Genomic DNA, 20,738 nt, shown 5'->3' with positions numbered 1-20,738 from the left:
ATAATTTCTTAGCAAGTTTTTAACAACCTAGGAGGAGTTGTGTTTTCTAGAATGAGGTATACTGGTTTTGGAATCTAATCAGATGAGATCCCTGCTCTAAGAAATCTTTTATCCAAAATTTGTAACATACAACTCCAGTTACTCTTCAGATAGAGTGGTTTGGAATTTTGAAAATATGAGTCTGTAACTTTTCTGAATTCCACAGCAACAGTATGTTTCAAAATTTGGGAAAACAGCTAAAAGCGGATATGCTTGAGAGGTCTGAGGGTTGTGCAGAGAAGGAAAAAAAAAAGACCTTTACCTTGATATTGAGGCTTTCTTCAGTTCCTCTGTTTAAAATTGTCCCATCAGCATTGAACATAGAATTCTGTGAGCTACTGGGTGAACAACCCTTTTAAGTCGGTTTCACCTTGAAGAAAAGTGAGAAACTCGGGAGTGAATATAGATGAAGATCAGTATCTACTGGACATCTGGCATGAAATTCCCTATATGTAGTCATGCACTGCAACCTAATTAGTGATTCTTTACCTGTGGAACTTAATTGTCATATCTGTTGAGTAATCATTTTGCTTAAAAATGGTGGGTTTGAGGGTAGCTATCTGTTATAAAAGCAATTGACTGCTGGTTAGAAGTCATCAGATCTTTCTGAAGGTGTGTGCTGACAATTATTGCCCCGTCACCAACCCAGCTAGAGCCAATTCCTTGATGTGGACTGCAGCTGAGAAGTGCAGTTACTCAGTTCAGTTGTGTAAATAGCCTTTGATATACTTTCTTCTTTCTGTACTTTTTTGGATGGGAATGGACAGATTGCAAGCTGGGAGAAAGGAAGTGGAATGTGTTCTGATTTCTTTCCTCTGATTAACTTGGAAACTTCTGTCTTTTGTCAGGTGAGGGCTCCTATATATAACTCATCTCTAGGTGTACATGAGGCAGATCTTTTCAAGACGGCAGCGACCCTGATTAGTTTTATCTACCCGGCACAAAATCCAGACCTCCTGAAAAAACTTGCAGAAAAAAGAGCTACTGTCTTGGCTATGGATCAGGTTCCACGGGTCACCATTGCTCAGGGATATGATGCACTTAGCTCCATGGCCAACATTGCTGGGTATGATTAATTTTTTTTGGCTTCACTAAGTATTGCTGGTTTAAAATCATGTGCTTTGATATTCGGTATATCTAAAGTGATTCTACATCTCTGTTTTCATGCAGCACTTTTGAGCAGGATGGTGCTATTGGAGGTGCCAAACCACTAGTTTCTTATGGTTAGCTTTGCAGCAGATCAGAGCAAGGCTTTTAAAATTAACAAACCTGAATGTAATTCTTCTAATTCCTTGACTGTTTTGTGTAGTGCCCTTTTGCTCTGAACTAGATTATCTTGAGCACAGAGTGACTGTCATGAGGATCTGGTGTTGTTAGGAGCTCACTAACCCAAACAACACTCAGTGTGAATGCAATTGCCTTGGCAGATACAAACAAAAGGTCAAATATTGTCAGACCATCTCCATGCTTTGCAACTAGCATTTTAGGTATTGCTGTGAATTAAAATGTTGCTGTACAACATCCTTTTATTGGCTTCTTTTATTTGGTTGGTTTTTTTAGTTATTATTTTTTTTTGTCCTTTTACTTAGATGATGTCTGAGGCACAATAAACCTTTGAGAAGGCTGCCAGATTTTGTGCACACAAGCAGTGCACGTCCGTGTACATGTTAGCTTACTTCCCCATGTTTTCATTTGGTGAAATTTTACTAAAATACAGAAATTCATAATATATTTGAAGGTATAAAATGTACAAGGTGTGTTCCAAATTTGAACTAATTTTGTGGCATACAGACCTCTATATCCCTCTGCTAGAGGTAGGAAAAAGAGTGGAATGGGACTGTTGAACCTCAACACTGCTAGTAAAAATGCAAGAAAATATGCCCTGTTGTTAAGAAAAGAAAAAATTACACATTAATCTTTATTTTCAGATAGCTCTGCGGGTATTAACTTGGTGTCCAGCTACCCATGCTTGGATGGGGCAAATGAAGTAGCAAGGTTATTTGCCCTAAGCCATATAGCTCCAGAAAGTTTAGGGTCAAAGTACCTTTCTTGAATGTGCGCCTACTGGTCTAAGTGAGCTAGCTGCAGGGTTACTCTGAGTTTTGCAGTTATTTGTTCATTCTCCCTTCCATAACAAGCCTCAGGTTACAGCCTTGGAAGGTAGTTTTAAGGACCACAGAGTTAACTTCAGGCAAATTGGGCATTTATTTTTTACGTAAAATTTTATTATTGAGAGTGAATAGTTGGAGACATCCAGTATACTGCAGTCCAAAAATTATATCTGAAAATGCATTCCATGATTAAAAAAAAGGCAAGAAATATGACCAAAGACTATTAAGCTTATGTTCAATAGTAAAATACTAAGGTTGCTTTATTCTACACATGCTCTAGTCAAATGTTCATCATGTAGATTGTTTGTAATGAATGGAATTTTACTGAATCTGAGAAAATACTGATGCATGTTCATCCTTGATTGACAGTTACAAGGCTGTGGTCCTGGCAGCAAATCACTTTGGTCGATTTTTCACAGGTCAAATCACAGCTGCTGGTAAAGTTCCTCCCGCAAAGGTATGTGCAATTAAACACATACTGTGGCAAAAGGATATGTGAGTTTCTGAGCACACGAAACTGTTGCTGAAACTGTGTTAAAAGACTTTTTTCCTGCCTTTGGGCTGTTTCTAGAAACTTTAGAAATCACTGTAATTATTCTCATGCCACATTTTGTTCACATCTGCAGTGATTTTGTTTTGGGAATAGTAGAATAATTTGAGTTTTATTTAAGTTTGCTTAGTTTTAGACATCCCATTAGCTATATGGAGTTGGATTTTTTTTTTTCCCAAAATGGGGGAAGGTAAGGAAGCAGTTAAGAAAATTCAGAGATTGGTATTTCTGATGCATTGAGAAGTGCAATGGAAAAGTTTGCTTGATTGGAATTACAGGTGGATTGGGTTGAAGAGAAATAAAAGTAGAATTAGGGAAGGGAAAAAGGAAGATAAATCAAGGAGAAAACCTGTGTTTACTTAAACTATTAGCTACAAAAGAGTTGGTCTTAGATATGTGTAATTAGGAGTTACAGCTTTCAAATTGTTGGATGTATGGGGCAACTCTGCCAAAGTAAATTTGGTTTTATCTGAAGGTATCTTGTTTAAATGGCTGGTTGATGAGGTTTATCATTCCAGGTCTTGATCATTGGAGGCGGGGTTGCTGGCCTGGCTTCTGCGGGAGCAGCAAAATCGATGGGTGCAGTGGTTCGTGGATTTGATACTAGGTAGGAGTGTGAAAATTGTAATATCAGTCTGAAATTACTTTGTTTGTGGCTGTATTACAGTGAAATAATTTGTGTTGCACTGAGTCATAATTCACTTTCTACCATTTTTATGCCATCATTAGTCCTTCATTTTTTATTCGTTCTAAAATCTGTCTAAAACTTTTCCCTTTTTAAAATTCCCTTCTTAAGCACTCCAGATACTGTTATCTTGAGATGCAAGAACATTTCTGTTTAGTTCTCTGCATGTTGTGAATGTTCATCTAACACTGAAACTTAGTCTCATTATTTATTGTGGTGTCATATGATGCAAAATAAATTACAGAATATTAAAAAGCCACTACTCCAAATGCCTCTTCCCCCATTCCCCCCCCCCCCCCCCCCCCAGCAATTTACCCTGTGAAAATAAGACTTACTAGTACTTCCCATCTCATAGTTTAAAGACAGGGTCACAGGTTCTGTGGTTATTTCCCGTTTTAGGCATCTTAGTTTGGGCTGTAGATTTACCAAGTCATGACAAGAGAAGTGCATTAGTCAGCAGCGAAACCCTCAGGTTTGAGGCTTTTCTTGGAGCAACTCTGCTGGCTATACAGGAAACCATAGGCTGCCTTCATTCCTTATTCAAGTCTGTCTGGAACCTAAATTTATCAATGTGATTACTTTTTTCACTGAATACAGAAAGTTGAGGACTTAGGCTACAGTCTCCTTAACACTAGAATAAGTTTTACATCTCTTGAGTTTTACATCTCTTGTCTGAAGACTGTTACAAAAGCCACTGGTAAAGTCATGATGTATTTTTAAGGTAGTGGTTTTTCTCTCACCTGCAATTTACTTTTTCTAGAGCTGCAGCCCTGGAACAGTTCAAGTCTCTTGGTGCTGAGCCTTTGGAAGTAGATTTAAAGGAATCTGGAGAGGGACAAGGTGGTTATGCTAAAGAAATGTCCAAAGAATTTATTGAAGCTGAAATGAAACTCTTTGCCAAACAGTGCCAAGATGTTGACATTATCATCACTACAGCACTTATTCCAGGTATGTTTTATATGAAAAATGCTAGTTTTCATTTATATAAATAAGTTTGCATATTCTGGAGTTGCATCTGCATGGAAACAGAGGGGTTGGCGAATTACATCTGTGTGAGCATTTACCTTTACCCTTTTGTGACAAAAGACCTGGTTTTAGAGTGTGTCCCTTTTTTTTTTAACAACTTTTGTTTTCATAGGCAATCAGTCTGACTCAAATACCATCATGTTTTTTTTACTATAAAGGAATCTGTAGTAATAAAGTAAGAATATATAATTCTCTTACATATTTGTTGCATCATTGCTACTTCTGCTATACAGTTTGTGCACTGAAACAAGTCTTATTGAAATGGTACTGTCTTTTGTAATTGAAACATAGTAAGGTAGAGGTTAGATTTTAGTGCTTTGTATGGCACAATGTCTGTAGTTTAACAACTTGTATTGTGGCCATTTTTTTGTTATGACTGGAATTGTAAGATTGGATAAGACTGTTGGTTTGCTGACAGAACTGGACTTACCTTTGGTAGACTACCCATGCATAACTTTTTTGTATGCTTTGGAGCGGGATGTTCTAGCATCTCCTCTGTCTTTATAAACAAACTTTCTGTGATTTTTTTTTTTTTATTGTAGGTAGTGATTACTTGAAAATTTTGCTTACAAAATTAAAGTTTATATATAGAGCAAAGAGAAGTCATCTCCTAAGTTCAACAGATAGAAAGCCGTATTTTGTGTTTAACTTGCTATACCTTGTTTATCAGGCAAAAAAGCTCCTATCTTGTTTAACAAAGATATGATTGAATCAATGAAGGAAGGTTCAGTTGTTGTGGATTTAGCTGCAGAAGCAGGAGGAAATATTGAGACTACAAAGCCTGGAGAAATGTATGTTCATAAGGTGAGCATTTTAATCTGCAGTTCATTCTTGGTTTGCCTGAACTTCCGCCGTGTTTTGTAAACTGCATGCTGAAAATGAGTAGCTGAATTTTCAACAGTCTTTCAGCTGCTTTGGGCTGAAGTAATCTTTTAGATTTGTGTTTGGTAACTATTCATATGTACACCAATTTGAATATTTTAAAAGAAACTAACACCTTTGTGTAATGGTAATTTGGTTGTTAATGGATATTACATTAATTCTTGCTACTTAAACTTCCAAGTCCAGTGTTTGTCTCTTCTGAGTTGAAGGTGGAGTTTGATATCTATTTCTTGGTCTACCTAAAAGACACAGCAGTAGCAATAGGTTTTTTGACTTTCTTATTATCTCCCCTGACTGGATGTTAACATTGCCTGTCATAGGTAAAGCTAAGCAGGTTCAGACTGTCAGTGTACTGTACTTCAGTACAAAGTATCTGGCTTACTCAGTAGTATTTCAGCTTCAGGAGGGTGCTGGCTTTGCTTGTCTTTATCTTCAACAACCTGCATGTATCTCCCATAGAGTATCCAAGGCTTTTGGAACCCAAAGTAGATGTAGCATAAATTGGTTCATTAAAGTAAGCAGGTTTGGTCTGGGCTGAACTACTTTGGTTTTGCTCCAGTGTTCATTTGCTCAGTTGAGAACTTGTCTTTCTGCTTTTTGGATTTTGTTTTTGGTACTTACAGGAAATCTCCTAACAATTACAGAAATCTGGGTGATGAGATTTATAGTAGCGGATTTCCTAGGCTGTAATTTGGTAATGCAAGGATATAATGCCTTTATTTGGGAAGCCTGTAGAACGCTGCTGCCATGGTTGTCATTGACATAAGCAGAATTCTGTTTGTATATATCAAAGAATCACATGTTGCATTTGTCTTTGTGGCTTTCTAGGCTTTTGATGTCATTGGTTAAAACCTGAAACTAGAGAATGTAGAAGAGAAGTAAGCAGATACTTGCATGAAGAGTTCATATGGAACACTTAGTCAGAAGAGTATTACCCCTGGATTTAGTGTACTGGCTCTGTGCTATGGAAAATAGCAGCAGTACAGAACTATTAGGATTGTGCCAGAACATTGCATTAGGAAGCCAGAGTTCTGGAAGCATGCATGGGCCTTAGCTGTAAGTTGTGGGAACACTGTTTTAACACAAGCCTTCTTTGGAACACCTAAGTGTGTATGCCAGCCTCAGTTTCCCATTCCTTCCTAAAGCCTGATATCCCTTAGTTCTCATTAGTTCTGTAAGAAGTGAGGATATATTAGGTTACATTTTTTACATATGTATGAACTCAGACATATTACTTGCACCACTCTGAGGGAGCACTCTTCACTCCACTGGCACACAGAAAGTTATCGCCAGTGTTTGCCTTCCAGAAAAACTGAGAAGATGCCAAGCATTAGGCAGATCTACTTAAACTTCCAAGTCCAGTGTTTGTCTCTTCTGAGTTGAAGGTGGAATTAGATATCTATTTCTTGGTCTACCTAAAAGACACAGCAGCAGCAATAGGTTTTTTGACTTTCTTATCACCTCCCCTGACTGGATGTTAACATTCCCTGTCATAGGTAAAGCTAAGCAGGTTCAGACTGTCAGTGTGTACCTGATTGCTTAAAGAAGTTAGGTTCTGAGAGAATGGCAGGATTTGGAGAAGACAAGCTCTTGCATCGGTATGTCTTCCTCTCTGTGAAGTCTTGTTGCTAACAGAATTTAAGGTTTTGTATTTGACCATGTTGGATTCTGTAGCTATTGTGAGTAACCTTTCCCTGATTTAATAGTGTCAGAGCTGCAGGTAGCTGATTTAGTTGAGGTTATAAACAGAAATAAGTGAAACAGTTTGGATATGTATTTCCAGAAGGATATACTGGAAGAGATGATGGTTTTTCAGAGATTGTACAAATCCTTATTATTTTACTTGGATTTTTTTTTCAGGGTGTTACACACATTGGGTACACAGATCTGCCTAGCAGAATGGCTACTCAGGCCAGTACCCTGTATTCTAATAATATTATCAAACTTCTAAAGGCTATTAGTCCTGACAAAGAAAACTTCTACTTTGATCCAAAAGATGACTTTGACTATGGGACTCTGGATCATGTTATTAGAGGAACTGTAGTAATGAAGGTAAGCCAGTAAATATTCTCTTCTTAATTTGTGAATACAGACCTAACATCATGTCTGTCTCTTCAAAATATGTTCAAAGATACTGCATATCAACAGACTTCAGAGGTGACTTGAGATGGAGCATGTGGGAAAGTCTGTGTTTATTCAGCTGAATATTCCTCTGTCTCTTAGTTTTGTCTTCTTGTCAAGGTTAAACCTAATGTGTTTACTAATAAAAAATAGGAAAAGGATAAAGGTTGCATGTTTCATGTGATAAAAGCATAGCTACTTAAAACATGTTTGAGACTTTACCAGACCAAAACATTCTTCCAGAAAAACATTTTTCCTTTTTTCGTTTTTTAAATAAGTGTTCCTTTTATAGTAAGAGAAAAAAAAGGTGAAACTAGAATATGCAGAATACTTTAAGCTTTATCAGAAAATAATAAAATAAAAACTCAGGGCATTGACTTCAGCTCTCCCAGACCACTGAAGTGGTGTGTACAGCTCAGGGCTGATAGCTCCAGTTATTCCACAGAGGCCTGAAGAACAACAAGAAATGTGGGATATCAGCCTTGGTTCCTATCTGAGGTCTGGGAAGGCTGTGATTGCAGTTCACATCTATAGCAGATTTTGTTATTTCCAAGACCTTGTTTTATTTTGCATAGATGTTTTCCACTTCAGGAACTTTATCTCTTTGTTTTTCTCTTGTTTCTGCTCTGAAGCCTTGTGCTGTGTCTTTACCAGGTGCGCTTGGACACTAATGTCAAATCTTGTTTGAAGAATGTGTAAACCAGTATGATTAACTTGGTCATGCCTTGCAAACTTCTGCTGATGCAGAAAAGGAACCTGTTGTGGACATGGCTGTAGGATGTTAGCACTTGCCTGAATTGCAGGATTGGGAAGAAAAGGCTTCTTTAAATACTAAGCATCTGCCACGTATAACTGTATATAAGTGATGTATAACTGTAAATATCTCTTGTCAGGATGGCAAAGTGATTTTCCCAGCACCTCCACCAAATAACATTCCTCAAGGAGCACCAGTGAAGCAGAAGACTGTAGCAGAGCTGGAAGCAGAAAAAGCAGCTACTATTACACCTTTTAGAAAAACCATGACTAGTGCATCTGTATACACAGCAGGTAGGCAACTTCCAGAGCTGGAGAATCAATGTAGAGTACTCCCCATTTTGCTAATATTTTTGAGTGACCCATCATCTAACTTGTTCAATTGAATGGCCATTTGGGAGAGCAGTTGAATGGCTGGTGTATCCTGGTGCAAAATCAGTGTAATGTAAAAACTGCTTGAGAGGGAAAATAAAACTTCAGAAATTTAACCAAAAGTCTTGACATTTCAGCAAGTGCTGATTCATGCTCTGTGCATATATGTGTGTTTGGCTCTATTTAAATATTAGAAAAATGCTTAAAATTCTGAAGGACTCCTGCTAGGGACTGTGCCCATACTTTGCATCAGAATCAGTTCAATGCCTTTGCTTTCTTCAGATTTTACTGTACTGTGTGAGGCTTACATGTCCACAATCTACTAAAGTACCGGACATAGGACATTTGCTTTGTCAAATAAGCATTTGTTCTTCATTTCATTTGTTACTCTCAGTGCATCAGAACTTCTGCATGAGGTAATTAATGAATTCAGTAGTCTTAATTTTAATCCCTGTTCTTCATACATATGCTTTGATGCATCCAAGTAGTGTCTCAACATAATTGTGACTTCTGCATTTTTTTTCTATAGAACGGGAGAGTGACAGGATTCAGTGTTGGTGTGGAAACCTATCTGCTGCATTGTGTGCATGCATAACAAATAAGTGTGGATTATATTTATGGCTTCACTTCCTATTGTAAAAGAAACACTAGCACTGAAAGAACTTTGTGTATTTGACAAAATGATCCCCCTGATTTTGAAACTAGTCCATGCAGAGAACTCCATTTTGCTTTTGTGTCAGTACTAGGCTCCTATTGTATACAGTTTAAATGTAAGAAGTCACTGAAAAGTCACATAGTTTTCCTGTGCTTTCCTTCTAGGTTTAGCTGGTATGTTAGGGCTGGGAATTGTAGCACCTAATGCTGCTTTCACACAAATGGTGACGACGTTCGGCCTCTCTGGAATTGTGGGGTACCACACAGTGTGGGGTGTGACTCCTGCTCTGCACTCCCCACTCATGTCTGTGACTAATGCTATCTCAGGTAAGTGGCTGTCACACAGCTGCTTGTGCCTACTTGAAGCAGGCACAACTTCTTTTACTTTAGACATAAGTCTGCTAATATACCTTTTAGAATGCCTAAGAGCCTAGTATTACTGTGCGTGTTTGAGTTTCATAAATAGCAAGGACACCTGAAACATTGTATTTCTGAGAGTATGATTTTTTTCAAAAGAAGGGCAAATGTGTTGCTGTATACTTTTAATTTTCATAAGTAATTTTTTACACTTGACCTGTTTGCTTAAAAGTTTGTTTTGCTTGAAGTGCTGCAGTCTCCTTTCATAGACCACATCCTTTGTCCCATCTCTCCAAAAGGTTGCCCTGAAAATAACTTTTTTTTATCTTTCATAGTTTTTTACATTCTTTTATTCATCTCCTCAAACTATGTGTTGTGAGAGAGGGGGGAAAAAGAAAATCCTAAAACACGCATAAAATTCATAATTCTTATAAATAAGATTTTATGTGTCTGTGTTTGGCTATATGTGGCAGGTTACAAGTCCGATCTACTTTGATTGTTAAAAGCAAAGTTTCTTTTATTGAACAAGTACTTGGCTAACTCTGTAGTTGAGACACTGTTCTTCAAAATACATCCACATAGTATTTTTTTTCTTTTGAAACATGTTTGTATTCCTGGAAAAGACTGTGGTAGTCTTCCTTTAAGCATCAATGTGTGAAGTAGGGGTCACAATTTGAGTTGACTGGTATTTGTCCTGCAGTTGAAAGGAAACTTCTATAGGTATAGAATCTTTTAAGGTTACACAGTAACCTTTTCCAGTAACACTTTTTTCTCTTTTAAATAGGTCTGACTGCAGTTGGTGGGCTGGTACTAATGGGAGGACACTATCTCCCTGAAAACATTTCCCAAAGTCTAGCAGTGCTTTCAGCCTTTATCTCTTCAGTCAATATTGCAGGTATGAATGTTAGGGTTTATCTCAAGCACACTTCAAGTTCTAGTGTAATTTTTAAAATTTCTTCTCTCTCTTTAATTGTATAATTCCAGAAATACTAGTCTGAGAATAGAATCTGAGACCATTTATCAATAAAAACCCATCAACCCTCCAATTTTCACAGTAGTTATTGTAGATATTTTGCATACCCTGAGGAGCAACCTTTTTTTAGGAAATATTTAAATGTGCATTTTCCTTCTGCAGTATCCTTTGGATGATGATTATATACAATGTATTTTCCTGTATAACCCAAGATGGTAGTGGATTTGTACTTGTATTCATTTTCCTACTTGAAATATATACTAGTTGCCTAGAATAAAATTCTGCTTCCTTAAGCTTCAGAAGTCCCAGCTTCAATAATAAAAAAGACAAGAAGGTAAACAATGTGACTTAGAAATACCACTTTTGCTAAAGTAGGTGAGGTGAACACAGTCATAAACTACGATATGTCCTACAGTCAGTGTAGAGTATGGAGCCAGAGCAAGTCCTCCTTTTCTTCTGGAGTTCTTCCAAAGGCTAAAAGAGACAGCAAGATCTAACCCTGATTATACTTTGCTTTCTGGTGGTTTTCTAGGTTACTAGCTTTATTGATTGCTAAATTGTGTGGTAATATGGTATTACTAAATATTTCTCCTATATCTTGGCATGTGCTTGATTTCAGATTTTATTTTTTTAAGATTGCTCCTTTACTTTGTCCAGGTGGCTTTTTAGTTACACAGAGAATGCTGGATATGTTCAAACGTCCCACAGACCCTCCTGAGTACAACTACTTGTACCTGCTCCCTGGTGGTGTGTTCATAGGAGGCTACACAGCTGCTCTCAGCGGTGGCTATAACATTGAACAAGTAAGAAGATAATTTTATGGCTCTTAGCCCAGTGCTCAGTGTTATGTTTCTTCATGCCTGTTCTGTTGAGGAGTAAATAACAAATAATCTAAGGTCTTTCCATCAGCTGCATATTCCTACAAGGCCAATCTGAAGCTGATTAACTGTAAGATTGCCGTCACAGAAATAACATACTTTAAAAGCTTTGTTGTTGTTGTTTGGTTTTGTGTAAAGTAGCAGGTGCTTTTATTTGTTGGACTGTTTTCCTAAATTACAGTCTAAATACTACAGAAACTACAGACATCAGTCTTTGATTTAAATGTTTCTGGAAGTTGAACTTGGCATGACAGTTAAAAAAGGATGGGATCAGTTTTCAGCACAGAGGGATGTACAGGGATTTGACCTATAGCACCTTTTATAGTAAACTTTTGTTTGCATTTGTTTTAATAGTAAGAAAAATCAATCTGTATTGCCTTGTGTGTTTGGAAAGAGTGAATCCAAACATACAGTTATGGCAGGGGTTTGTAATGTATTTGTGTTTTTTCAATTATCTGGACATATATAGCTCAGTTCATGTAAATTTGTTTATACTTTTTGAAAACAGCAGTTATAGAATGTCATATAATCATTAATATAAGAGAAGACCTTTAAGATCATCAAGTCCAACCATCAGCCTTGCATCACCACCATGGTCACTATAAACCATATTCTCAAGTACCACGTCCACAAGCTTTTTTGAACACATCCAGGTGGAGTTCCAGTGACTCCACCACTTCCCTTGGAAGCCTGTTCCAAAGTTTGACCATGCTTTCCATGAAAAGAAAAGTCCTAATATCTAATATAACCCTGCCCTGGAGCAACTTGAGGCCATTTCCTCTTGTGCTCTCACTTGTTACCTGGGAGATGAGACCACTTCCCACCTTGCTGCAACTTTCTTTTGAGGAGTTGTAGAGAGTGATAAAGTCTCCTCTGAGCTTCCTTTTCTCCAAACTAAACACCCCGGACTCCTTCCTTATCAGACTTGTGCTCCAGATCCTTCACCAGCTTTGTTGCCCTTCTCAGGACTCACTTCAGCCTCTCAATGTCCTTCTTGTTCTGTGAAGCCCAAAGCACATTCTGCATTACAGTTTCTTGACTTCAATTAAGAATTGTCACTTAAGCACATTCTGGAGAAATCAGCCCTTTTGTATAATAATTAGAGATTATTAATTAATTAATCATAATAAGTAAATAAATAACATTAATTAATCAGAGATGTTTTTGTTGCCATTTGTTGCAATGCAATTTGTTACTACTTCATATTGATGGTTTTCTTATTTTAAAGGTGATGTATCTGGGCTCAGGACTGTGCTGTGTTGGTGCCCTGGCTGGTTTGTCTACCCAAGGAACAGCTCGTCTTGGAAATGCTTTGGGTATGATTGGTGTTGCAGGAGGTTTAGCCGCAACTCTTGGAAGCCTTAATCCCTCGCCTGAATTGCTGGCACAGATGTCAGGTGCAATGGCACTTGGTGGGACCATAGGTATGTGTATGATGAACTAACAATCATGTGTTCCATGCATGCATACATGGAAGCTGTATATACATAAAATACTGTATAGCTTGCAGGTGAATTGACTAGCTGACATTTGTGGCTTGTGCAATATTATTTTGCAAATGTGTGAACAAAATATCATAACTCTCAGGGCTTTTATTAATGCTTCAGAATGTGATAATGGGCTGACTGGTGGAAAAGCAGGAGCACATCATCTCTGATAGGGAAACTGTGTCCAGAGGTAAATGATCTTGCCCAACTTCATACTTCAGTTCCTGACTGAATACTGCCAAGTTCCCTCTTTCACACTGTTTGTCACAGAAATTAATATCTCGATATTTAGTGAAGCTTCTTAGAACATGATGTGCTTTAATCTTTCTATTTTTCATTATTTCCCCCTTGCACAAAATACACATATGCAGCCTTCAGTTCAATGCCATAGTAATTTCTAGTTGGAACAGGCTTGTGTGTGTGTATTCATTGCGCACTGAACCATCCTGTACTAATTTCTAGCTGAACAGATTGGTTGTGTTTTGTAAGACTTCCCTTCTGTTTTCAACTCTCAACAGGTCTGACAATTGCTAAACGCATCCAGATTACAGATCTGCCTCAGCTAGTGGCTGCTTTCCACAGTTTGGTCGGTTTGGCTGCTGTGCTCACCTGTGTAGCAGAGTACATGATCGAATATCCTCACTTTGCCACTGATCCTGCTGCAAACCTCACCAAGATTGTGGCATATCTCGGCACATACATTGGTGGAGTGACTTTCAGTGGCTCTCTTGTTGCATATGGAAAACTTCAAGGTGAGACCTTCTATTTAGAATTGAGCATCTGTTAAAGGGTTTTTCTTCCCCCAGAATTTAGCTCTACTTTTAGACTGCTGTGTAAGTAGAAAGAAACATTGTGTTTCGCATCAGATAAAGGTTTATATGTTTGATTCTTATGAGTGCACTTTTTTTGTTCTAATTCTGTTTAATTTGTGTACAGCTTTAGTTATGAAAGGTTGTCTTCAGTGCTTGGGCTTATTATTACCATTCATTACAAAATCCTGTGAACTTTGCCTCAGTTCATCTTGTCTAGAAATAAGTGTTGCTTTTGTGTAAGACTATCTGACACTTTTTCTTGAATCAATTTTATTGAACTTGGATGATCATAACTTTGTATTTCTGAGCAGACATTTTAATTGAAACTCTCATGTTGCTGGATTCAGTGAGCACTGCTAATACTTCTAGGATTTTGTTCTTAGCATTGCAATCTTCCTTAAGGTAGGCAGCTTGCAGTATTAGTTGAGGCTGCCTCACTTTAAACCATTCAGTTCACTGTCTGTTTACCTACTGCACAAACTCTATGCTCCATGCCTCTTGCTGTTTTAGTAAGTATGCTCTCTAAGTTAAATGCTCACTAATCCCTGATTCTTACGCATGTGAAGGTTTCTTTATTGCATTTATTTTTGGTTTCTTAAGCACACAGCTTTTGAGATGCTGAGGCAATACTTGTACTAAGAATTTCAGGCTAAGAGCTTCCTATTACTAATCCTGTTGTTAACTTTGCAATAGTTCCTTTGGGAAACATCTGTTTGCTTTCTTCAGTGTTTGTGAGACCAGCCATTGAAGCAGGAAGTATGACAAGGATGGAAACCTGTCTTCTCTAATAATCTTTTGAAAGATTTGTCAGTAGTTTCTGATGTATCCCTGCTAAGTAGTTACTCATTTATTTCTTCTCAGTTATTTTTTTCTCTCCTTATTGTACTCCCTCAGTGATTTGTGCGCATATCCCTGGTGAACTTCACTGCCTGTTTGAGCCTGTTCTCCTATTTCTGTTTATTTTTTTTCTCCCTTGCATTTTCATATCATCATGATATGAAATATGAAGCTTGTCTATACTATTGAACTACTGATTCTATACTATGGAAAAGGGTAGTAAGTCACGCGCTTTGACTCCTCCTGCCTGACACCATCAGTTCACTCTTTCCCTTGAATTTAGCTGAATTTAAATGAGATGATGTTATTTCTGATGTAAGTGATTACTGAGAATCTTGCATTGTTTCAACTCTTGCCATGTTGTTTGAAAAAAAAAAGCCTAGTGAAATAAATGTGACTGCCTTTTTAAACTGAATCACACAAATACTGAATCCCCTTTTCCCCTCAGGTTTCTGCCAATGTGGGAATCTGTGGGAGTTCTGTGTGATTGAGGGTAGTGGTGAAATTAATGCATTTGAAAGCAGAAGTGTTTTGTATTTGGTATTATCTGTGTAGTCATATTTTTCTAAGCACACAGCTTTTGAGAGACTGAGATAATCCCTGTGTAGAAGTTTTAACTAAAAGCTTACTACTACTGCGTGTCATATTCAACATACAAAGACCTCGAGACAAAATGAAAGGACATTTTTGAAGGAAAAATAGAAAGGCTTTTCAAAAGGAAAAGAGATTTGTGTGACTGTTCTGGAGCACTTCAGTGAAATTAGGAAGTAAACCAAGTTTAAATGGGACTATTTGAGAATTTAGAGGAATTTTAAATGTGTTGCAATTCTGAGTCAGCACAAGGTGTCAGTTTCTACTAACTTGTTTTGTCTTCTGCCCCTCCCTTTTTCTCTTTTTAATTTGTCTTTTGCTGAGTTATTCAGTCTTCTCTGAAGGCAAGAAACAGGCTCCCCAGAATGTACATGTTCATGCCTGAAAATGCATTTGATTGCAGGTATCCTGAATTCTGCACCTCTGCTCTTGCCTGGTCGACATGCATTGAATGCAGGATTGCTGGCTGCCAGCATTGGTGGGATGGTTCCCTACCTGATTGATCCCAGTTACACCACGGGAATTACTTGCCTGGGTTCTGTGTCAGCACTCTCAGCTGTAATGGTAAGTCAAGGAATTGTAGAAAGTGAAGCAAGTTACATGAGGAGTTTATTCTCCAGTTTTGCAAGTTTCCTCTTCAAGGATTATATTTTGCCATCCTGAGTCACAGTGGGCATGGTGCCTGCCAGTGTGGTAACTTGCAAGTAGCAACTGACTTTTCTAGATCTACCAGAACTGTTCCAGAGAGCTGGAATGCATTTATATAATTCCTTTTTGTAGCTATTGATTAATGAAGCTTTTTATAGGACAAAGCATTATTTCTTTTGGAACTTTTTGGAAAGTTAATCCTTAAAATACTTCAAAGAGCTCTGGGTCTACAGATTATTATGATAACTTCTTAAGATTACTCCCCTGTGTAATTTCCCCCATTCACTCACACCAGTGTACACAAGTGTTGCAAAATTTGCCCTGAATATTGCAACATTCTGTAAACTGAGTCTCGCAAAGACTGCTCAGTATGAACTCCTTAATGGTATGAAGAGTTTCATGGCGCTGGTAGGATATTTTTGCAAGTAAAAAAATACGTGACTAAGTACAGGATGAGGACAGTGGGGTACTTTCCTGTACTCTCTAAAACAGCAGATTTGGTAAGTCCACTCCTCAGGCCACAGCTTGAATACTTACACTGAAAATACTTGAATAAGTTCTACGTAACTTGAAAATTGCCTAGAAAGGTTGTGGATGCCCCATCCCTGGAAGTGTCCAAGAGCAGGTTGGACGGGGCCCTGAGCAACATGATTTAGTGGGTGACATCCCTGCCCCTGACAGGGCAGTTGGAACTGAGTGATCTTAAAGGTCCCTTCCAACACCCACCATTCTGTGATTCTGTATTTATTTTTCAGTGCTGCAGGTAGAGTGTCTTGTCTGGGTGTCCTCCTTAGTCACTGCTGACACTGAAGTATTTTCTTTCCTTTCCAGGGTGTCACTTTAACAGCAGCTATTGGAGGTGCTGATATGCCTGTAGTTATTACTGTCCTGAACAGTTACTCTGGATGGGCTTTGTGTGCCGAGGGCTTTCTGCTGAACAACAACTTGCTGACCATTGTTGGTGCACTCATCGGCTCCTCTGGGGCCATCCTCTCTTACATCATGTGTGTGGTAAGAAGTCAACAGAAACTGTGCTTGTTTGCTGAGTAATGAAAGAACTTTTTAAACCATGTTTTTTAGGAAGATAAGCTATTGGATCTCAAGCTGCTAGGTGTCAGTAGACTAGAACATTCTTGATTGAAACTGTTGGAGCAGATATCAGTCATTTTTCTTTGGTTTGGTCAGAGACATATCTCAAAACCGAGGGAAGCCCCTTGCATTCACTTGTGCGTTAAGGGTTTGAATCTGGGCTCAAAGAAGTATGATTACTTGTGCTCAGCAATTTATTTTTTAGTCATGTACCTCTGAAGCGTGGTTAAATTTAAGTTAATTTAATACATAGCAGGAGATACTTTTAAATATTATGTTCGTTTAAAAAGCTGTTAGTCAGCCAATAATTTGCAGTTTGGTGTTTGGAGTGCAGGAAGATATGCTCTTTTCTTCAGAGCAGCTACTTTGGAGTACCACGTGGTGGCAGCAGGCTTACAGGAATTCAGTGCTGATGCAACTGTGTGTCGCAATCTTGAGCTTCTACTCGATGTGTGAGTTGTATTGCATTGTTAGTAACAACCTCCCTTTTTCTGGAACATTTGTATAAAAATCTTGTATTCAAAGATGGAGAGATAGTGGTTTAAAGAAAACTGTTCACAGTGCAACAGCTGCCAGCCTCCTCATTCTCTGTTGGGTAATTCTGCTTTATTTCTGCCCTTGTACTCTTGTATGATCAATGCCACTGTTCTCCTGTCTGATATGTTTTCCTCTGGTCAGCTCTGGCTGTCATCTTTTACTTCGTCTCCACTAATAAATAGTATTGTTACCATGTTAGGAATGCCCAGCATAATTTTTTTCATCTTTCTTGAGGAAGAATTTCAGAAAAGCTTAAAAAGGTATTCTTGTGCAGCTACATGAAAGTGAGTTCCAATGAACAATTCCAGGTATGAATTTCAAAGAATCTTATATTTCTTAAAAATTTTCTGTCTCCTTATCAAAAGGAAATCAAATTATGTATCTTATATATTTAGTTGTATACATTCAGGAATTTAGTCCAAATCAGTAGAAAAATAGTGCTTATGGGTAACACAGGTATGAAAACTATGCTCTTTAAAGATCAAATTCTTGTAAATCTTAGGGAAAATATTAACTGTTTTGTACGTATCTACCAGTAATCCATTCTATACCTAATTTTTCTTTTACTGTCTCCTACTTCTCTTAATATTGCTCACCTCTCTTAGTACTCACAAGAGAGTTTTGAAATAGCAACCAACTTGCAGTTGATTGGAAGAACCGAGGTAAATAGGAAGCTTAGGGGAGTAGTTAGCATAATAATTATGCAGTGACAGAGTGGCTTTCCTCTGTTTCTCCAATTTCAGGAAGTTTAGTTTTTGAAGTAGTATTCTAGAAATCTTGTGCTGCTTTATATAAGCTTAGATAACTAAAGTTCATCAACCAGTAAGATTAAAATTATTTTGTATGATTTCTGCACAATAAGCAGAACATCTTGTTTCTAGCCCAGCAAATTTTTTTCTGCTTTACTTCCTTTAATGGAGATCATTACTTTTTAAAGCATTTTTATAAACAAGGGATTCACTATCATTGTCTTGAAGCTGCATTTCCAGAGAAAGAAATGCTCAAGAGTTTCAGTAAATTCTGCTTTAGGTGTTGCAACCTCTCCTAATGAAGCAACAGTTTTCCCTTCCCCTTTTTTCCTTCTTTTTTTTTTGTTTGGTTTGGTTTGGTTTGGTTTTGTTATTTCCCCCTATTATTTAGTATGATTTCTGTCAAAACCATTATATATATTGATACTTATCTAGTACAGGTGAGAAGGTATTTGTGGAAACATCTTAATGGTTGAAACCATATTTTTACAATATTTTAATTTACTTTGAGAGATAAAACTTAATCATCCAAAGCCAGTTCAGCTAATCTCCTAAAGCTTCAGTTGATAAAATTGGCCAGTATGTGTTTAGATAACCACTTAGTTTTTGTGTTCATATGTGCTTGATTTTCCACCTATCTCTCTGTTGTACCTGTTAGTAGGGGTAGTTAAAAGACAGAAAATTTAACTTCAAAAGCAAAAGCCTGTACTGTTTGCTCATCCTGTGAATTGTGACTCTTCTAAGACGCCAACACAATACATCTTCAGAACACTTGATTGTCAGCATGTCTTTGTCCCTCCTTTTTTCCCCAGAGGGGAAACGTGATGATTGCAGTTCTGGTATTAGAATCATTATGGGATGGGCAAGAAACTTAAGGTTGAAGAGGAGCCATTAACTGGGTGGGTGAAACAGAGCAAGAGAAGGGACAAACTGTGTTAGTCTTACAAATTGTATGCTGGCCACTCATGTGTACTAGCTGTGTAGTTTCTGTGGGCACAGTGGAAGCACTTGCTGTTCTCAGGATTCAGGTGTTCGGTTTTCCCTGGACTGTAAGCTTCTGACCATTGTTACCTGTCTATGCACAGCACAGAGGGCTTTCTGCCAGTTGTTGGATTATCAGTGAATGATGAAGCCTGCACTTTAAATCTCTATATTTGTGGTAAAGAAGGTGGAAGAGGGTACAGAAGAGTTTTCACACTGTCCCAGCTATGTTGGTTAACTGTTGCTTGATAAGGTCTTGGCTCTCCTTGGAAGGGAGAGTTCTCTTGGAACCACTTGTTCTCTTGGAAGGGAAGTTCTTGACTCTTTGCAGTGAAGCCAGGCAAGGGTGCTTCAATCTCATGCTTGCTTTTGGCTGATTCTCGGATTTCTGATAATATTTTATCTTCTTTTTTTTCCCTCTCTGACTTGGTCTAACTGTTGTCTTTTGGTTTAGATATGTGTAGAAAGTGCTTTGCTTCTGGTAAGCTTGGCATGTACAACATCTGAAGAGGGTATTCCTCTGTCTAGGCTGTCTTACCTGACACATAACTGCTGTAATGTTGTGATCATGCCAAAGGCAGTGTGTTCTTGGGGCATGTGTGGTGCAGATACTAAAAGATGTTGATTTCACTGTGTTTGTGTGTGTCCCTTACAGTATCTGAAATAGTGATGACTGACCAGGAAAAACAAAAGTTCTAACATCACCATTCTGCTTAATTGCTAGATGATGAATTTCAAGGAATGGCACATCTTCTGAGGCTGTAGCAAAAAATCTGTGGAATTGCATGATTTGAAATATCAGTGGAGAATGGACATCTGGAAGCACACTTTTATGAGGGTGATTCCTCCCTCTATATGTGTGTTTCTCCAGATCCATTCCTAAATTTTGTCTTGGTTTCTCAGCTAGTACAGAAGATATATGACACATGTGTAATTAAAGAAGCAATTTATCCGGTTCCTCTCCTGCTTTTAAAGGTTTTTTTTCCCTGCAGTTACAAGTTTTGCCTATTTCCAGTTATTGACAGATATTGCTTTGGGACCACAGACACAAGTAGACGTGCCAGAAAAAGCATTTAGCCAATGGCTTTTCCTGGCTATGTGTCTAATGGAGCCAGGTTTTCAGGGTGTGTTCTTCTCAAACCTAGTTAAAGTTTTCCTTTGGTGGTCAGCCAGTTAAGTTAATGGTCCCCTTCAGTTCTTTACAGTGTGGCTGGTTTTGTGTGGCTTTTGTGTTTTCCTGTCTTGTTGCTCTAGGGGTTTTGCTCCAGTGCTACCTATAAGAGCTTTGTGGATTCCATGCTGTCATGGAGCAGTGCTGTGCTTACATGTCGAATTGGTTAAAAACTATGGGAAATATCTTTCAAAAATTTTGTGTGTGTATATATATGAATGTAAAAAAATTTTTAGAAATTCTGGCATCAAATATGCATTCCTTTATATTCCTCTCTTTTAAGAACAAAAAGAGACCAATATTTGCTATTTGTGTTGTTTTGTTCTTTGTTTAGGGGAAATGTTGGTGCTCTCCCATCACGTGTAATGTAGCGTGTTTGAAGCTGATGTTTGGTGATTGCTGTGTTAAACAGCTTTAAAGAGCCTGTTTTAAAAG

General features: G+C 37.9%; 1 protein-coding gene across 6 annotated transcripts in view; it reads left to right on the top strand.

Annotated features, from left to right (window-relative positions):
• Positions 1-20,738, top strand: part of NNT (nicotinamide nucleotide transhydrogenase) — a 43,785-nt gene that overhangs the window by 8,740 nt on the left and 14,307 nt on the right. For all 6 annotated transcript variants that reach the window (XM_082301567.1, XM_082301568.1, XM_082301572.1 and 3 more), the window contains exons 4-17: positions 888-1,105; positions 2,520-2,607; positions 3,219-3,307; positions 4,146-4,333; positions 5,082-5,215; positions 7,154-7,345; positions 8,308-8,461; positions 9,359-9,520; positions 10,335-10,445; positions 11,181-11,326; positions 12,630-12,825; positions 13,407-13,640; positions 15,532-15,692; positions 16,608-16,787. In XM_082301567.1, the coding sequence (XP_082157693.1) occupies positions 888-1,105; positions 2,520-2,607; positions 3,219-3,307; positions 4,146-4,333; positions 5,082-5,215; positions 7,154-7,345; positions 8,308-8,461; positions 9,359-9,520; positions 10,335-10,445; positions 11,181-11,326; positions 12,630-12,825; positions 13,407-13,640; positions 15,532-15,692; positions 16,608-16,787 (2,253 nt within the window). The remainder of the gene's footprint in view (positions 1-887; positions 1,106-2,519; positions 2,608-3,218; positions 3,308-4,145; positions 4,334-5,081; positions 5,216-7,153; positions 7,346-8,307; positions 8,462-9,358; positions 9,521-10,334; positions 10,446-11,180; positions 11,327-12,629; positions 12,826-13,406; positions 13,641-15,531; positions 15,693-16,607; positions 16,788-20,738) is intronic.

The sequence above is a fragment of the Coloeus monedula genome (assembly GCF_965178545.1).
Source record: "Coloeus monedula genome assembly, chromosome: Z".
Taxonomy (NCBI): domain Eukaryota; kingdom Metazoa; phylum Chordata; class Aves; order Passeriformes; family Corvidae; genus Coloeus; species Coloeus monedula.
The sequence above is the reverse complement of the archived record's forward strand: the minus strand, read 5'-3'. Positions and strand labels throughout refer to the sequence as shown.